The 18,001-nt window shown below is 29.1% G+C and overlaps 1 protein-coding gene across 1 annotated transcript; it reads left to right on the plus strand.

The window, feature by feature from the left end:
* Window positions 1-9,973: 9,973 nt before the first annotated feature.
* On the plus strand, window positions 9,974-15,965 carry LOC135954980 (uncharacterized). Its single transcript, XM_065505247.1, has 2 exons — window positions 9,974-10,312; window positions 15,433-15,965. The coding sequence occupies exon 2, from the start codon at window positions 15,529-15,531 to the stop codon at window positions 15,784-15,786; it is 258 nt and encodes an 85-aa protein (XP_065361319.1). The 5' UTR covers window positions 9,974-10,312; window positions 15,433-15,528; the 3' UTR covers window positions 15,787-15,965.
* The last annotated feature ends 2,036 nt before the right edge of the window (window positions 15,966-18,001 follow it).

Below are 18,001 nucleotides of genomic sequence, written 5' to 3' on the forward strand. Positions count from 1 at the left end.
TAAATGACAGCCAATTTTACAGATGTAGTTTCAACAATATGGCCATAGAGAAATATACATAGAGCGGAATGTCTCCTGTCAAAGACCTAACTCATTTGTCAAAAACCTAAGTGGTGAGAATGTATTAGTAAATAAAACAATGTGAAAACCAAAACAACACTTGTATCTGTGATTATTTTGAGTAAAATTTTGGTTTGCGTTTTTTTCTAGTTTCCGCTCTCTTTGAAAAATCGATTTTGTTAATGTCATAAACTTCAAAATACGTGGGATAGTGACAATTATTGGACTATTGTTAAAATTATTGCATATAATTATGTTTTCTTCCAAGTCCTCAGAATTAAAATCTCATGAACTATTACATTTTAACCATAGAGAATATATATATAAACTATGTTTTCACATAGTTTTGTTTACTAATACATTCCCAACACTTAGGTTTTTGACAACTGAGTTAGGTCTTTGACAGGAGACTTTCCGCTCTATGTATATTTTCTCTATGACTTTAACCATTGATAAAAAAAATATTCAAAATAATAAAACAGACGAGTGTTGTTTTTATTTTTTTGCTAATACATTCCCAACACTTAGGTTTTTGAGAACTAAGTTAGGGCTTTAACAGGAAAGTTTCCGTTCTACGTATTTTTTCTATATTTTTAAATCATACATTTGATAATATATAAAAATTAACCATTTTTGACCTCAATTTGAAAATTCATTCAAAAATTCATCAATTTCAACCAATGCACAGTGGGGCAGAATCAAATTTTTTTGGAAATAAATCTGGAATTTCTAAATGGCTGGTCCGATCGGGATAAAATTTGACGTGGGCGTAGCCAAGGTATATTCGAGTTTAAGTTATTTAAATGGGCCCCTTAACTGATCCAGAGGCGGCGCTATGGTGACTCAAAGTAAGGTACCTTCGATATGTAATTTTTTTTAAAGAAGTGCAATTTTTTTGTTTCCCATTCGATTTTTGGAAAGCGCTCGGCTAGGTCTTGAAAATATATGCTTGCGTGTGTACTTATCTCTTATAATTTACGAGTTTATAGGCATTTCAAAATTTTAATTTTAAAATTTTGCCAAACCTTGGTCCGCTTTTTTAAAAATATAGGTCGTACTTTTACACCGAATGGACTCGTTTTATTAGTTAATGAACTAAATTACGAATAACATACAAAAGATTTCAGAGCAACATCTATTATGGATCCAAAAATAAATAATTTTCAATCTATATATTCAAAAAATAATTAATTTTTGCTGTTTTTTTGGCCGAAAAGGAGACTTATTTTTATTAAAAATACACTTTCTTTAAGAACATATAACAATTTTATATTTTTCTGTAAGGTATCTTTACGGAGAATATTCCGGTATAAAAACATGTCCCATTTTTCGAATATGTCGCCTCTACACCCTTTGGAATGTGACCTATTTTTTTATCAAAATTTCAACTTGGGGCCACATGTTTTAAAATCCCAAATTTGGGATCAGAAAATGGAAAGCAGCTCTTGAAACCCTGATGTGTTCCCTATTTACCCCAAAGTATTTTCCCAGACCCAAAAGAAATGTGGACCTTATGGGCAAATTTGTAAAAAATAACATTGTTGGGATTTTGTATCTATATTATTAAATTTAGTCAGTAACTCATTCTTTAAATCAAATATTTTGAATTATTGGCAAAAAATTAAATAAATTTTCAGATACAATTTTCTCAAGTACATTATTTGTTGTTTCCACCAATTGTTTAAAGGAAGCTAACGCATTTCTTGCCATTTATTTCACCAACATCTTAAATACCCCAAAAAGTACTTTTTTTTCTTGAAACCACCACCATCACTGTTACTAACATGTGTCCCTAGGTGCGTATGATCACTTTTATTTACAGACATTCGTATACGTATCCATGTGAGTTCATTGATTGTTTGTGTGATCACTGCAACACAACCACACATAGAGATCCACAATAGTTTTAATATAAAGGTGGTGGCCCTTTTACTAATGCGGACATGTCAGAAATTTTTATTTATCTTTTTCATGCATTATTTATGCTTCGACAACGATCAACGACAGATTATGCAATAATAAAAATAAACTTTTAACAAATGAAACGAAATGAAATGAAATGATCAAGACAAATAAAACAACAACGAAAATTAAAATAAAAAAAATGAAAAACTAAAATGCAACAGCCCCAATATCAAGCAGTTAATAAAAGAAAAATTAGGAAAACAAAAAAATAACAAAACACCACAAAACTAAATTAATAGCAACAGGCAGCTTAGCAGTGGAAATTATAATTATAGGGTCACTGCGAACAAAAAATAAAACAATAAAATTTATGGAAAAACTATTGTTTTTGTGAAAAAAAATTAGGGAAAACAAGTAAAAGAGCTGTACTCGGCTGTGCCGAATCTTATATACCCTTCACCAAATTATACTTCAAAATAAATATTTTTCGGTATACAAAATTTTTTCTTTTTAATTTTTTGGAAATTTTTTTTTTATCGAATTGTTATTTTAAATTTAAATTTTTTTTTTTTTAAATTTAAAATTTTTTTTTTTGTTTTTCAATTTTTTTTTTGGTGAAAAAAAAAATCGGGTTAAAAAATATTTTTTCCGATTTTAACCCATTGTACTTCCAAATATGGTCTTATATACGTCGTTGTAAAGGTCTTTGAAATATCTATCATTAGATATCCATATTGTCTATATTAATGTCTTAGTAATCCAGATATAGGTAAAAAAATAGGTAAAAAATCGAGGTTGTCCTGGTTTTTTCCTCATATCTCAGCCAATTGTGGACCGATTTTGCTGATTTTAAATAGGAAACTTCTCGAAAGCATATCTGACAGAATTATTGAAGATTTGGTTCCCGAAGATATCTGGGGTCTTCAGAAAATTGATTTGAACAAACAGACGGACAGACAGACACACAAGGATCCAGAATAATATACTTTATAGGGTCGGAAATGAAAAATGTAGAAATTACAAACGGTATGACAAACTTATATATACCCTTCTCACGAAGGTGAAGGGTATAAACACAATATTTTTCCCGATTTTGACCCATTATAGCTCCAAATTACTATTGCGTTATATAAGTCGTTGTAAAGGTCTTTTAAATATCTGTCATTCCATATCCATATTGTATATATTAGGGACTTAGAAATCCATATATAAACATGTAAGAAAGTATGGTCGGTCAAGCCCGACCATATAATACCCTACACTAAGTAAAAGAGCAAAAAACATTTTTCTTTTAAAATTTAAATAATTTATATTTTTGAGTGATTTTCGGAAGTGGGCCTTATATGGGGGCTATGACGAATTATGGACCGATCACCATGAAATTAGGTCGTGTGATTTATGTGTATATTAAAGTTAACTATGTTGAATTTTGTGTGTTTACCAACATTTTTAAGTGATTTAAGCACGTTAAAGTGATTTTCGGAAGCGGGTCTATATGGGAGCTATGACTAATTATAGACCGATCGTAACAAAATTTGGTGACATGAATTTTGTATATATAAAACTTATTTGGAGCGGAATTTGTGGAGATACATATATAAATTAAACATTTATGACCGATAAAGTCCAATTTCGGGAGGACATTTGTATGGGGGCTAGGTGAAATAATGTACCGATTTCAGCCAGTTTCAATAGGCTTGGTCCTTGAGCCGAAAAAATAATATGTATCAAATTTCATCGAAATATCTTCAAAATTGCGACCTTTACTCTGAGCACAAGGTTTACATGGACAGCCAGCCAACCAGACGGACGGACGGACATCGCTTAATCGACTAAGAAAGTGACTCTAAGTCGATCGGTATACTTTAAGGTGGGTGTTAGACTAATATTTTTTGGCGTTACAAACATCTGCACAAACGCATAATACCCTCCCCACTATGGTGGTGTAGGGTATAAAAATAGATTAAAAATCGAGGTAGTTGTGGTGTTTTGGTTATATCTCAGCCATTTGTGGGCTGATTTTCCAGAATTTAAATAGCAACCGAACTAGGACTATAGCGGATATATTGATGTATGAATCATGTCTGTAAGTTATTTGGGGGCTACGAAAAGTTGATTTCAACACACAGATATACAAACGGATATGGCTATGTCGACTCCGCTATCTATAACTAACCAGAATATGGAATAGAAACTACAAACGGAATAACAAAAAAAACATTGGAAATTATTGGATTATGCTTTTATTTGTTAACCAAATTTAAATTTAAGTTATTTAGAGTAAAGCCCTTTTGAAATTTTAACTCTGACCCTATAATTTCATTAGCCACTGTTTTGTTGTAAGTGAAATGCAAACATTTGTTGCCACTATTCATGCCTCACATATTCATATTCCGTGTCTATTAGATCTCATAGTTTTTTTTATACATTTTAGACTGCGTGAGCGTATCTAAATATCTAAAAATTGGTTTCTGTAAAATCTATTTTTTGATTTTCTTGTTCTACATCGAGAAAATCGTTTTTTGTCTACAATTTGTAAATTTCGTTGTTTCAATACAAGAATAATTGCTTGTTTTTTGTTGATTTTTTCTGTGGCTTTTTTGTATCATTAATATAAAATATGTTTATGAGTGTTCGTAAAATAGAATGAAAATGATTTGAAATAGTTGAAAGTGAAAAGTTTCGCCAAATGTGTCATAGATTTAGATTTATATGATCTTTTGATGAATTTGTAAAAAACACAAATATTGCAGTTTATTAATTAAATAGATTAAACCTGTTGTTATTATAAATACTAGACATCATGTTATATTTTTCTTAAGTTTCATCAAAAACGTCCCAAAAATATATAACATTTCGCTATTTTTCCATGAGAAATTCCAAATATTGAAAAATTTGAACTTCTCGATTTATGGGTTGTCGTTTTCAGATTTTAGTAATACTTTCAGACTATATTTAGAATTAGATGGACTATAATATTCTGAATATCTTTTACTTAAAACTCACAACAGTAAGGAAATTCAACTTATTCGCCAAAATATGGCCAAAAAACTAGTTTTTCTCGAAAATCGCAAAATTTAAATCGCAGGTACGGAAAAACTTTAGGAGTTCTTTTCATATTTTTTCATATTTTTATTTCTATTATGTTCTCAATAAATCCCAATGTGATGATGAAAAAATACTGAAATTTGTTTAACAAAATTTTTAAAAATTTTAAAATGAAGAGTGAAACTGCCCTTAAAAAAATTTATTTTTTTGTTCATACCTAAGAATAGGTTAACGGTATCCTACGAAGACATAAACGCATATACAAGTAAATATGGATATATTTTAAGCAAAAATAAGCTTTTATTTCAATATATCTCAAAATATGATAATTTTGTTCCTACATTTCTTGTTCTAGTGGCCAGAGACACGTTAATGGCCTGGCGATTTTTTAATAACTTTAAAATTTTTTAACCAATTTTTGTGTTTTATATCTTATTAGAACGACAATTACGTAGACATTTCGATTCTTTTAAATTAAATTGCAAACGTAATTACTTAATAGCAAAATTTAAAAAAAAAAACTGAAAAAAATTAAATGCACCTCAAAACTAAATCGCAAGTCGGCACGTGTTGCAATCATAATAGAAAGACAAAATTTCATATTTAACTATAGTTTTATATATATAAAAGGGTATGCGTTCCAAAAATCCAAAAAAAAAAAATGTTGGGATTTCCTACGATTAGTCAACTAGGATCGAAAAATAAAATGTTGATAATCATCGTGTTTTATTGGAGATATTTTGATATAATTTGGTACATATAATTTTTTCGGCCCAAAGACGAAGCCTATTGAAACTGGCCGATATTTCACCTAGCCCCCTCCGAAATTGGACTAAAATATTTAATTTATGTAGGTATCTAAACAAATTTCATTCCAAATAAGTTTTATATATACCGAATTCATGTCACCAAATTTTGTTATGATCGGTCCATAATTAGTCATAGCTCCCATATAGGGTCTTCTTCCGAAAATCATTTAAACGAGCATAAATCTCTTAAAAATTTGGGTAGCTATTAGGGTATTCATTCGACTAATGATAGTTCGATTAATCGAATAATTTCTTACTAATAATTATTCGAACAATTTAAAAATGTCAATTTTCGAACAACGAATAATTCGAATAATTTTATGTAGAATAATCGAATAAAACGAATAAATGTTCATATATATTTAAATTTATTAATTAAAAATTTTTCATAATTTCCAATTTAAATAAGTAATAATGACTCACAAAAATTGTATTGTTTCTGAAATTCGACAAATAACTAAGACAAAGGGACTTTCGATCACTGTAAATGAGTGTTCCCCGATTGCTCCTTCTATAAATATATATATTACTGCAAGAAGTTACAATTCTAAAAACAAATCTTTCAAAATTTTTAACTTATTACTTGAACCAATGAAAACAAAAGGTACGGAATAAAATATTTGTTATTTAGCTGGCGAAATATTAGAAGAATCGCAATTAATAATCGAAATTTTAACTTAGATTAAAGTGGAGTTTAATGTGATTGATGATGTGATTTTGAAACGGTCATCGAAAGTGATATTCAGGATGAAGATCAAATGCAATAATCTTCAAATATATTTAAGTGATGTTATTAACCGCGTACGTAAGTGTTGCAAAATATTTAATAAATCGAATGATAAACACAAATATTGCAAACTAACGTTTTGCAGCAAGAAAAGTATGGAGTTGGTATTATACATGATTTTGAACATCGTTGAACATCTTTGTCTAACATGGTAATACATTTTTTGCGTATTTGTAAATGCGTCAATCATGCACTGCCTGAGTTTAAATTAGCCACGTTCACTGACAATGATATCAAACTTTGTACAGATTTGTGTAATTCCCTAAGACAACTTGATTAAGCAAAGATTCGGAACCCTGATAGAACTTGAGGGTATAAGACAATTAGTTATAAATAAAATTGAGGGTATAATACAATTAGTTATAAATAATTTAGAAATAGTGAATAATCAATTTACTAAGAATTAGTTACTCAATTTAAAACGCTAATTAATGAACGACATAAAAAAAGTTCTTAATACGTTTATATTGTATTTGAATTCAGGATCATGTCCAACTTCTTAACTCAGATTTTTTAAAGCATAGATCCAAAACGGTAACTATAGGGTTTGCTAGTCAATTGTTTTGTAGATTGTTTGGGAGTTAATATGATCAGAATATTTCTGAAGAAAATTTAATGATGGACTTTGTTTTCGAATGTTTTTTAACATTATCAATATTTGAATTGTTAACTTTAACGTTATTTTTTGTTTTTCTTTAACAATAAAATATTAAAAAACCAACATGAAAACTTCATTCTTTACTTTTTAAAAAAAAAAATTAAATTATTCGAATAATTCGATTAATTTTAAACGTGTGATCGAATTATTCGAACAAGTTAAAATCTCTTATTCGAATTATTCGTTTTTTTCGAACAAGAGAAAAATCGAATAATTCGAATACCCTAGTAGCTATACAAAATTCAACACAAATTACTCTCATATAGACATAAACTACGACCTAATTTCATGGCGATCGGTCAATAATTGGTCATAGCTCCCATAGAAGGCCCACTTCGAAAATGACTCTCGAATATAAATTATTGAATTTTTAAAAGAAAAATGTTACTTAGTGTAGGGTATTATATGGTTGGACTTGACCGACGATACTTTCTTACTTATTTTTTAAGGAAATTTGGAAATATTTATGGGAAAATGCATGGTGATAATAATCAAAAAAAACATATTGAAAAATCGTACGTTCGCGACCCGTACGTTCGCGACCGGTACTTAAGTCAATTAAACAAAAACCAATAGACATATTTTATTGTGTAAATACAGGATAGAGACCTACATTAATACACTTTTAAAATTAATTTGCAGATTTTTACATTTCACTAGTGTCAACCACAGTTGACTTCTATTTTGCATACGTTCATTACCACATGTTTATAACTCGTTATGAAAACTTAAAGTCGATGGAATCCATCTTTTGCACTAAACATAAAGCTACCAAAATGCTATGGAATCGCAAAAAAAATAATGACGTATATAAGACCATACAATGGACCTACAATGGGTCAAAATCGGAAAAATATTTTTTAACCCGAAATTTTTTTTTCACCAAATGTTTTTTTCGATAAATATTAAAAAACAAAAAAAAAATTTTAAATTAAAAAAAAAAAATTTTAAATTTAAGAAAACAATTCGAAAATTTTTTTTTCCAAAAAATTAAAAAACAATTTTGGAAAAAAAATTAATTTTGTTTACCTAAAAATATTTAAAATTTTTATTTTGAAATATAATTTGGTGAAGGGTATATAAGATTCGGCACAGCCGAATATAGCTCTCTTACTTGTTAAACCTGCATTGACTTTTCGTACCAAATAGTGCCGAGTACTGAGCTGACCGGACTGATTTCCTACCTGATGTGTTAGGAGTTCTTTTGAAAATGCTCGCTATTTATTTCTATAAAGGTAGCTAGTAAATAAACTAACTCTATGTAACCAGTATGTTAATCCAATGCATTGGCTACTTTGGACCGTCTTTAGACAGTCTCATTGTAATCCGAAGGAGTAAAAATAAGAAGTTCTCTAATTGCCACCCTAAATGATAGGTAAAATCACTATTTCGGGATAGTCTCCTAGAACAGCTGGGAAATATATATGTAGTCTAAAACAATTTATACACTTTTGAAAAGTGGACTGACTGGTGGATGGTGTAAAATATGTTCACGTTTTCTTTTAAACATACAAGCAAAATTTGAAAATACTTCTTTAACATCGAAAAATAAATAAAGAGTTACCAATCTTAAGAACTGCACTAGAAATCTTCCAAAATTTAGATAATTTTAATCAACTTACCAAACAAATATTATATTGTGAGATATGATGTTGTCTATGACACTCTTTAATTAGAATGTGTAAAATAATTTTGAACAAAATTTCCAAGAAATAATCAAAATTAATATTATTACATACGATTTTCTTAATTGCATATTTAAAATATCCACAAATTAATATTATCCACCACAAACAATCATATTACTCCCATTTTTGGTTGGAAAAACTCAAATTCAAATAATTCAATATTATTTTATGAGCTTTACAAAACATTTTGTGTGATGTGTTATTTTACAATAGTTTCCATAAATTCCTAGAGAAAATTAAATGAAAATTCACATCAATCGTCGTGTAAAAGTAATAAAACTGAAAAACACACAATTAGGCGCGACTGTGAGGAGAAATGTGAACCCACACACGCATGCACGCACACGGGAACTGTGAAAGACAGACAGATGGACGGACGTAAAGATTTCTATCCATACCCACCCAGCAGGTTTACAAGTAGTCAATCTATCCCTTAGAGGCTGACTTCAATTTATAGATTTTGATCATCTAACAATTGGTTACTTTATACATCCCAGGTAATCAAGCGTGAAGTCAATTGTCACTTTAGGGCCTGCATGTAATCTATACTGCAGTCACTTTAAACATTGTTATTTTTCACTTTATAAAATAGTTATTTTACCCATCAGAAGTAATGTATTAGTTCGCAACAGACACCCAGAACTGCTGGGTATAGAGGAACTGATGAAGAGCTTGCTAGAAAACAAATCAAAGCAACACGACATGAGACAATAACCAGGCAGGCAGGCAGTCAGTCAGGCAAATACTCATACTCAAAGACATCATATCCCTTTTTTTCATCTAGCCATTGGATTGTAGGGCATGCATCCCTGATGAATAAAGAGAAATTGAGGAAAATAATTTATAGAAAACAAAATCTAAATAAAAACATTAAGATGTTTTTCTCATGTTGAGTGGAATTTTTATTTTGCATTTGTATGGTTTTTTTTTTTTTGGTTTTTATTGTCTTTTTTGGTGGCCCGAGTGTTGCCAAATTTTTCACTCGCTTCGAAAAACATTCAGTCAATTTCGAAAAACCGGCAAACGTACAACGACTTTAGCACATTGTGTGTGTTTTTTTATTATTATTATTTTTCTTAAATAAAAACAAATCATGAATTCTTTCATATTAAACATACAATATATAAAATAGAATATAAAAATAAAAATAAAATACGAACCAAAATAAAATCTAAAAAAAACAAACATAAGTTTATTGCAAAATCAGAAATATATTGTGAAATTTGGGACAAATTTTATCTTCCGTTAAAATAAAAAACAAGAAATACAAACAAAATCGTGAAAATAAACATAAAAGTGCGTTTCCAATAAAAGTAAAAAAAGAGGAAAGAAACCATTTAAATTTAAACCAAACAAAGTAAGCATGATAAAGAATATTTAATACCCTAAATTAAAATAAACCCAGGAACAACTTTATTAATTCCACTACTAGTTCTAGAATGCATGAATATAGCCAGAACTCGTTCTAATTTGGCGTTGATTTTTGTTTAAAATTGTCACCTTCAGAACTAAGTTCTATGGAACGAAGTCCTAACCCCTTCCTTGGAACGGTTCTTTAACCAGTCCGTTAATCAATGATTTCTGCATGAAATTGTCACCCTCTGAACTAGTTTTACACAGAGAAAACAGATTCGTGATAGCAAACGAATTTGTTACCAATCGAATGATTCTACCTTAGTGTCCGAATTTTACACTTGTGGCTACAATCTTTTAAAATGTGTAACAAAAATTTCGTTGCTTTAACCGAAATTCTTCTTTATCAACTGATTTTCTGCTGATAGAACCGAAAAATTCGATTGGCAACAAATTCGGTTACTATTACGAATCTGTTTTCTCAGTGAATAGATGCGATAAATAACTAACAACCCTTCTTAAGAACGGTTCTAGAACTAGTTCTTCCAACAATGCTTTTGTAACTAGTAACTAACTAACCGATATGCAGTTTAGGAATTTTTGTTTCTTTCAAAAAAAAATCGTTTATGATTCTTGGGCGTTTGTTGCATTCGTTTTTATAAATCGTTACACAGTGGTTTAGAGACATTTTTTTTTCTAAAAATAATTCGTTGTCTCGGCAACTATTGGAGATATCGTCACAAAATTTCACAAGGTTGGAGTTGTGGTGTTTTTGAGCAGATTTGCGGTAGTTTACATTTAATATATGAAAAACGTTAACATTTTTGAAAGGGGGCAAGGTTTGTGGAGTTTCTGCAGTGAAAATTTAAGCTTTTTATATAAGTTTTTGGTATTGGTAGAAACCGTAGAAATGAAATAACTTTATTCATTGTTCAGACGTCATTTACCTTAAAAACTAAAAAAATTATAATATGGTGATTTTCCATGAAGAAAAATATAAAATTTAAATTAATGTAAAATATTAACGGTGAAAGATATCATAACAAAATTTGAAGAAAATATAGATCAAAAAGTTTTTAAATAAATGGCATTATAATTGTTGCCATGATTTATTTGTAAATACCGAAATTCCTAAAACTGGGAAAATGAGTTCCAAAAACTGAGTATTTTTGGAAAGGTACCCATTGTGACTTTATTTACCATATGATAGTAAACTATATATTATGTACAAATATGGGGCTTTATATAGGATCGGTGCTTGGCGTTTTTAGAATTTTTTACTCAAACCTAAATTTTTGTTTTTAAATTTTAAAAATTTTACTTTACATACTTTTGTATTATGTTCTCCTTCTGGATCATGTATAAATTGTATATAGTTCTGAAGAAAATTTATTTCTATAAAGAATAAAATATAGTGAAATTTTTGGGAAAAATTGATGCCTGTAACTTTTTATTCAGAATTTTATAACTCCGTAGGCCCGCCATATCTAAAACAAAAGATCGAGAAAAATAAACATACATACTTATAAATAAACCTCTTGAACTTAAAGAAATAACTTACACATGTAAGCATATTTTTTGTAGATATTCTCAAGGACTATTCATATTTTTGGCATTTGGCGATTTTTTTCAAAAACGTGAGACCCAAGGCGATCATCTTTGAGGGGCCACCCACTGGCCCAAAAAGCTGAACAGCTGCAAATATCTCCAATAGTTCCCGAGACACCGAATTATTTCCAAAAAAAAACTTCTAGACCACAGTGCGTTATTAAACAACAACATTTTGTACAGCATTCTTCATTCAATTCAATTTTTTGACAATTAAATTGAAGAATGAAGTTATTTCTAAACTAATTTGTATTCTATAGAACTAGCCTAGGGCCAATGTGTTACTACACCATTTCCAATTCTATTTCAAAAATTTCTAATTATATTTCAGAAAACTCCTATTGAATTTCAGAAATTTCCAATTATATTTCAGAATTTTCCATTTATATTTCAGAATTTTACAATTATATTTCAAAAGTTTCTAATTGAATTTTAGAATATACCAATTGTATTTCAGAATTTTCCAATTGTATTTCAGAAATTCCAATTTGTATTTCAGAAAATTCTAATAGCAATACCAATGGAAATTTCTGAAATACAATTACAAAATTCTTAAATACATTTGGAAAATTCTGAAATTTAATTTCAGAACGGGTTCTGGAAGTAGTTGCTATATCACTAGTTTTATGGATGTTATCAAAGAATCTGAAGTTATACTGGTTATATTCGTCATAGAACTAGTGATTTTGGAACAAGGTCTAAAAGTTTTCCTGAGAAACTTTTTTTAAATTTTTAATACAAATTCGAGAACCTTTCTAACAATCTTGGACATAGTTCGCAAATAGGGAAACTTCATCTCAAAACGCACAGAAAATTTAAATTTTCGGATTCGTAATTTTCGATTTCAATCAAATTTAATACAGTTCGGGGGTCCAGTAAAAAAAATATTGGACTCAGCAAATTTTCATACAATTTTTATACCCTTCACCATAAGTTTGTCATTCCGTTTGTAATTTCTACATTTTTCATTTGCGATCCCACAAAGTATATATATTCTGGATCGTTAAATATAGCCATGTCCGTCAGTATATTGAAATTAATTTTCCGGAGCACCCAAATAACTTACATACATGATTCATAAATCACTATATCGGGAATTCTCCATATTCGGTTGCCAGAGCAACCTCTATTTTTGACCTATTTTGTATCTATAAATTTTTGGATTATTAAGTCATTAATATAGACAATATGGATAATCAAATAATAGATATTTCAAAGACCTTTGCAACGGCGTATATAAGGCCAAAGTAAGTCGGACAGCAATGAGTCAAAATCGGGAAAATCATTTTTTATCCCAAATCTTTTCACAAATAAATTTAAATTTTTTTTTGAAAATTAAAAAAAAAATTTCCCATAAAATTTTTTTCACTAATAAATTTAATTTTTTTTAAAAAAATTTCGAAAATTGTCTGTCTGTCTGTTGAAATCAACTTTCCGAAGCCGTCAAATAACTTATATACATGATTCATACATCAATATCTACGGAATTCTTCCGGCTGCTATGTAAAATCGAGAAAATCGGTCCACAAATGCTGAAATATTGACCTATTTTTTTACCTACATATATCTGGATTACCATTAATATAGACAATATGGATATCTAATGATAGATATTTCAAAGACCTTTGCAATGACGTATATAAGACCATAGTAAGTAAGTAAGTAAACACGAATTTTTTATTTCGCTAAATATTGAAAAAACAAAAAAAAATTTAAATTTAAAACAAAATTGGAAAAAAAAATTTTCCAAAAAATGAAAAAACAACTTTGTAAAAAAACTAAATTTTGTTTACCTAAAAATACTTACAGTTTTTATTTTGAAGCATAATTTTGTGAAGGGTATATAAGATTCGGCTTACTTGTTTTATATTGTTATTGTTTTTGCTAATGTTTAATAAAGTCTCTGTTGTCACTAAAATTGCTCTAAAAAGGCAAAGGAGCAAAGTTTTTATGTTAATTTAAATTTGTAAACGGGTTTGGATTACTCTTTAAAATGATGTGCATTTTTGGAAACTTTCATAAGTTATAATTATTGTTTTTGTTAAGAATATAAGTAAATATATATATAATTTTTTAACTTTTTTGACTTTAGTAGCTCTTCATTGGTTATTTTGATATGAAAGCTTATAAAAATGTATACCAATGTATAAAGAAAACATGGTTTTATTTTTTTAAATCTGTCGAAAATTTTAAAAGTTATTCAACGTTTCATTAAAACCTTTTTTTAGTATTTTCTTCCCCAAAACGATAAAAAAATATTTGTACAGTTTTTTTATTTACAAGGTAAATTTTTTCGAATTTTTTACGAAAAAGTTTAATAACTTTTGTAAATATAAACCAAATTTAACAAATGATGTTTCTATATACACTTTGGTAAAAAGAAAAAAAGGTTTCATAAAAAAATTAAAATAACTATTGTTGAATTTGAAAAATTACGAAAAAAAGCGAAACTTTTTATAAAAACTTACAAAAGTTATTGTAATATACATTTCATGCATACATTTTATGAAAGCTTAATTCTTGTCTCTCCATAATTGTTTACAATTTTGAAATTGATTTAAAAATGTGTGAGTTAGAGGTACTAAAGTACTTCGACCTACACTATTTTTATTTAGGCTGTTTGAAAACGGTTTTAGTATGTCCTCACCTAGGCCTATAATCCGCATTAGGTCGCTCTTAAAATTCTTTGTTATTTTGAATTTTTTTTAATAAAATTTCAAAATTGTTGAAAACAAAATTCACAAAAAAAAGTTTTATTTATTTATTCACCACAAATTTTAAAATATTTACTTGAAAAAGTAAATGATTTTTGAAAAGCTAATAATATTAGCTTTAAATAATTTATGAAAAGGTTAAATTGTTAGCTTTCATTAAAGATTTTAAAAATGTTTAAATCCAGAGTTATAAATATTTATATAAAATAAAATAAAATAAAATAAATTTTTATAAAATCTTTAATGTAAATATTAAAGAATTTCAAAACAAATTACCTAAAAATTTTAAAGTAAATCATTTTCTTATTATTTATTTTAAAGACACAAATATATGTACGCATATTATAGGCATTTGTTTTCAATAAAATTCAAATAAAAATAAAACTATCTAAAATTTTTCTATTTTATATATTAAGTACACGTTACACAATTTAAAAAAGTGGAAATAAATCTCTAATTTCTAAATTTTGACCTAGTAGTGGTTTTAATAAACTTTAAATTTTAAAATTTAAATACATTTAAATTTTTTGTTAATTACAAAGATATTTAAAAAAATCGGTAAAGAACCTGACTAAAAAACTGAAATTTTAATTTTCAAATGCAAATATCTGTAAGATTTATTTTCTAGTAAATTCCATATATATAAATCTCTTAAATAGAATAGAAAACAAAAAGGACATGAGTCCTTGATACTATTTTGTTTATTGAAGTGTATTTAATATTTGTTATATCTAAATATGTAACCCTTTCATAATTTCATTAAATGCAATAATAATAATTCTTATTTCTTTTTATATTTCAGTTTCCCCACTATCCTCTACTCCTACATCAAATGCAATAAAAAAACACAAAAAACAGAAACTTCTGCATCCGCTACATAAAAAAGAAACTATTCGAAATGGCCATACTTCTAGTGCACTTGCGACGTTTAATACTTTTAATCAGCATCGTTTATTTGAGTGGCGCCTTCGTGAGGAAATTGCTGACCGATTCGCGTCACGCCTACCTGCTGCACATGAATGGCAAAACGTTGTGGGCGAAACATTTGCATTTCCAGTGGTGGGCCTACATTTACACATGTTATGCGTATGTCGTGCTGGTGAATTATGTGAACATGAGGCGCTTTACAAATATGTTGGAGGTTTTTCTCACTTGAGATTTGGAAAAAACATAAAAAAGTATTGTACTTAAATCTATGATGCACCTTTTATTATTTTTGTTTGTTTATGATATGATATTCTTTCCATAGTGACAACATAATCACTGTAATAAAAAATATGTTGTGAGATATTTTTATAATAAAATGGAAATTAATCATAAAACTTAAGAAAACAACTCTTTTGATTAATGTAGGGGGAAAATTAATGTAGAAAATATATTAGGAATTTTGTGCCCAGTGGGGAATTTGGTTTTCTAGCTAGAGTTTTTTTTAAAAAAAAATTGTATGCTATGGTCATTTAAGGAGATATTTCGAAATATTTTCCAAAAACTCAGGAGATCGTAAAAGAATCAAATTTAAGAGCCGCAAAGAAAAGGTACTTTTTTGAAAATTTAAAAATTTTGGGAAATTGATTTTTTCTAGAATATTTCAACCCAAATATCATAAAAATACCAACAACAATTTATTTGTAAAAAAATTCGAAAAAGTACCTTTTGTTCTGCGGCTCCTCAATTGTCGTTATCATGAAATTTTACTAATAATAACCTGTCCTGCTGACATGTGTGATTTTTACTCCACAATTCGTAAAAATACATCACAATGGAGTAAAAATATCTGGGACTGTGGAAAGATTCTAAATTTCTATGGTTGATAATGAATTCCAGATCTTACATTCCCTTTCGATATGTCTCTATGTGACACTGATACCGCTAGGAGATGTTTGGCAGAGTTGTACGGCTGTTAACTTCCACACCTATGAATTCAAGCATGATTGTATGGATTATAGGATATAATCCTAGGAATTCAACCTTCTTATATCAATAAGATTAATATTGTGTCTTTCAGGCAGATATTCTGAGCATTGAGGAAATAGCAGGTTGGAACTTCTGAGAATTTTACTTCTGACAGCTGCCTTGAAAATCTCTTTCTTGAGATTGAAAACAATCATTTACTGCAAATGATCTCTTAACGAGTCAGGAACATTTTGACAAGATAATACACTGGGTCCTACTCCGTGTCAGATTGGAAACTGTAAACTTAGTATCCTGGAATGACTACAGCTTAGTCAGACAACAATGGCGACATCTGCATTGATCTAAGATAAGAAACATTTGGATTATATGATATACACTAGGGATCTCAATGCAGTATCTTTCAGGTAAATATTCTGACCATTGAGGAAGTTGCAAACAGTCTGGAATGCTGGTAAAAATTTTACTTCTGACAGTGGTCTCCCGTTGCTGCCTTAAAATTCTATTTCCTGACATCGAAAACAATCATTATCTGCAACTGATCTCTTAACAAGTCATCTAAGATTAGGAATATTTAGATTTAGACTGGGTTATATACCGTGACAGATGGATTGAGTTTGCAAACTGGGGTTTGGAAGAATTGGGCACATCCCCTCTCAACTGCAAACATAGACATTGTCGTCAGGAATGACTGCAGGTTTGCTAGACAGCAATGGCAACATCTCCGGTTGCCACTGTCTTGACTAGTCATCTAAGATGAGAAACATTTGGATTATATGATATACGCCAAGGATCTCAAACTCCTTATATCCAGAAGGTGGAAGTTGCAAGCAGGTTGGAATGCTGCTCAGAATGTTACTTACGACAGTTGCTGTCTTGACATCGAAAACAATCATTTACAGCAACTGATCTCTTAACGAGTCATCTAAGACTAGGAGCATTCAGATTTAAAGATACTAGATCATACTCCGTTTCATATGGAATAAATTTGCAAGATTGGGGTTTGGAAGGATTTGGCATATACATTCACTCCTCGAAACTTAGATATTGTCGTCCTATTAAGGAGTTGCCGAATGTGAGAAAAGTATCCATTAATGATTGCAGGGTAGACAGACAACAATGGCGACATCTCAGGTTGCATATTTCTGTGCTAGTGTCTGTGATAACTGGACAATAATTTCTACAGGGTTGTGGAGATGAGAACGAAAAGGAAAGCGTTTACATGTCTTAAGGTAGGGTCACGCATGGCAAATATTTGCTCAAAAAAGCGTAACCACTTTCTTTAGCATCATTATCTTAAATTTGTCAATAATGTAGTGTCAACAATTTACCATTGAAATGTATGTCTGTTGAAAATTTATCAACTTTTCATATGACTTTCAATTTTAAGGGAGTAAATTTTCACCTTCCACTGGTTGTGAACTCGGCTAATTCTAAAAGAACTTTCAAACATTGAACAA

This window comes from Calliphora vicina, chromosome 3 (genome assembly GCF_958450345.1).
Source record: "Calliphora vicina chromosome 3, idCalVici1.1, whole genome shotgun sequence".
NCBI lineage: Eukaryota > Metazoa > Arthropoda > Insecta > Diptera > Calliphoridae > Calliphora > Calliphora vicina.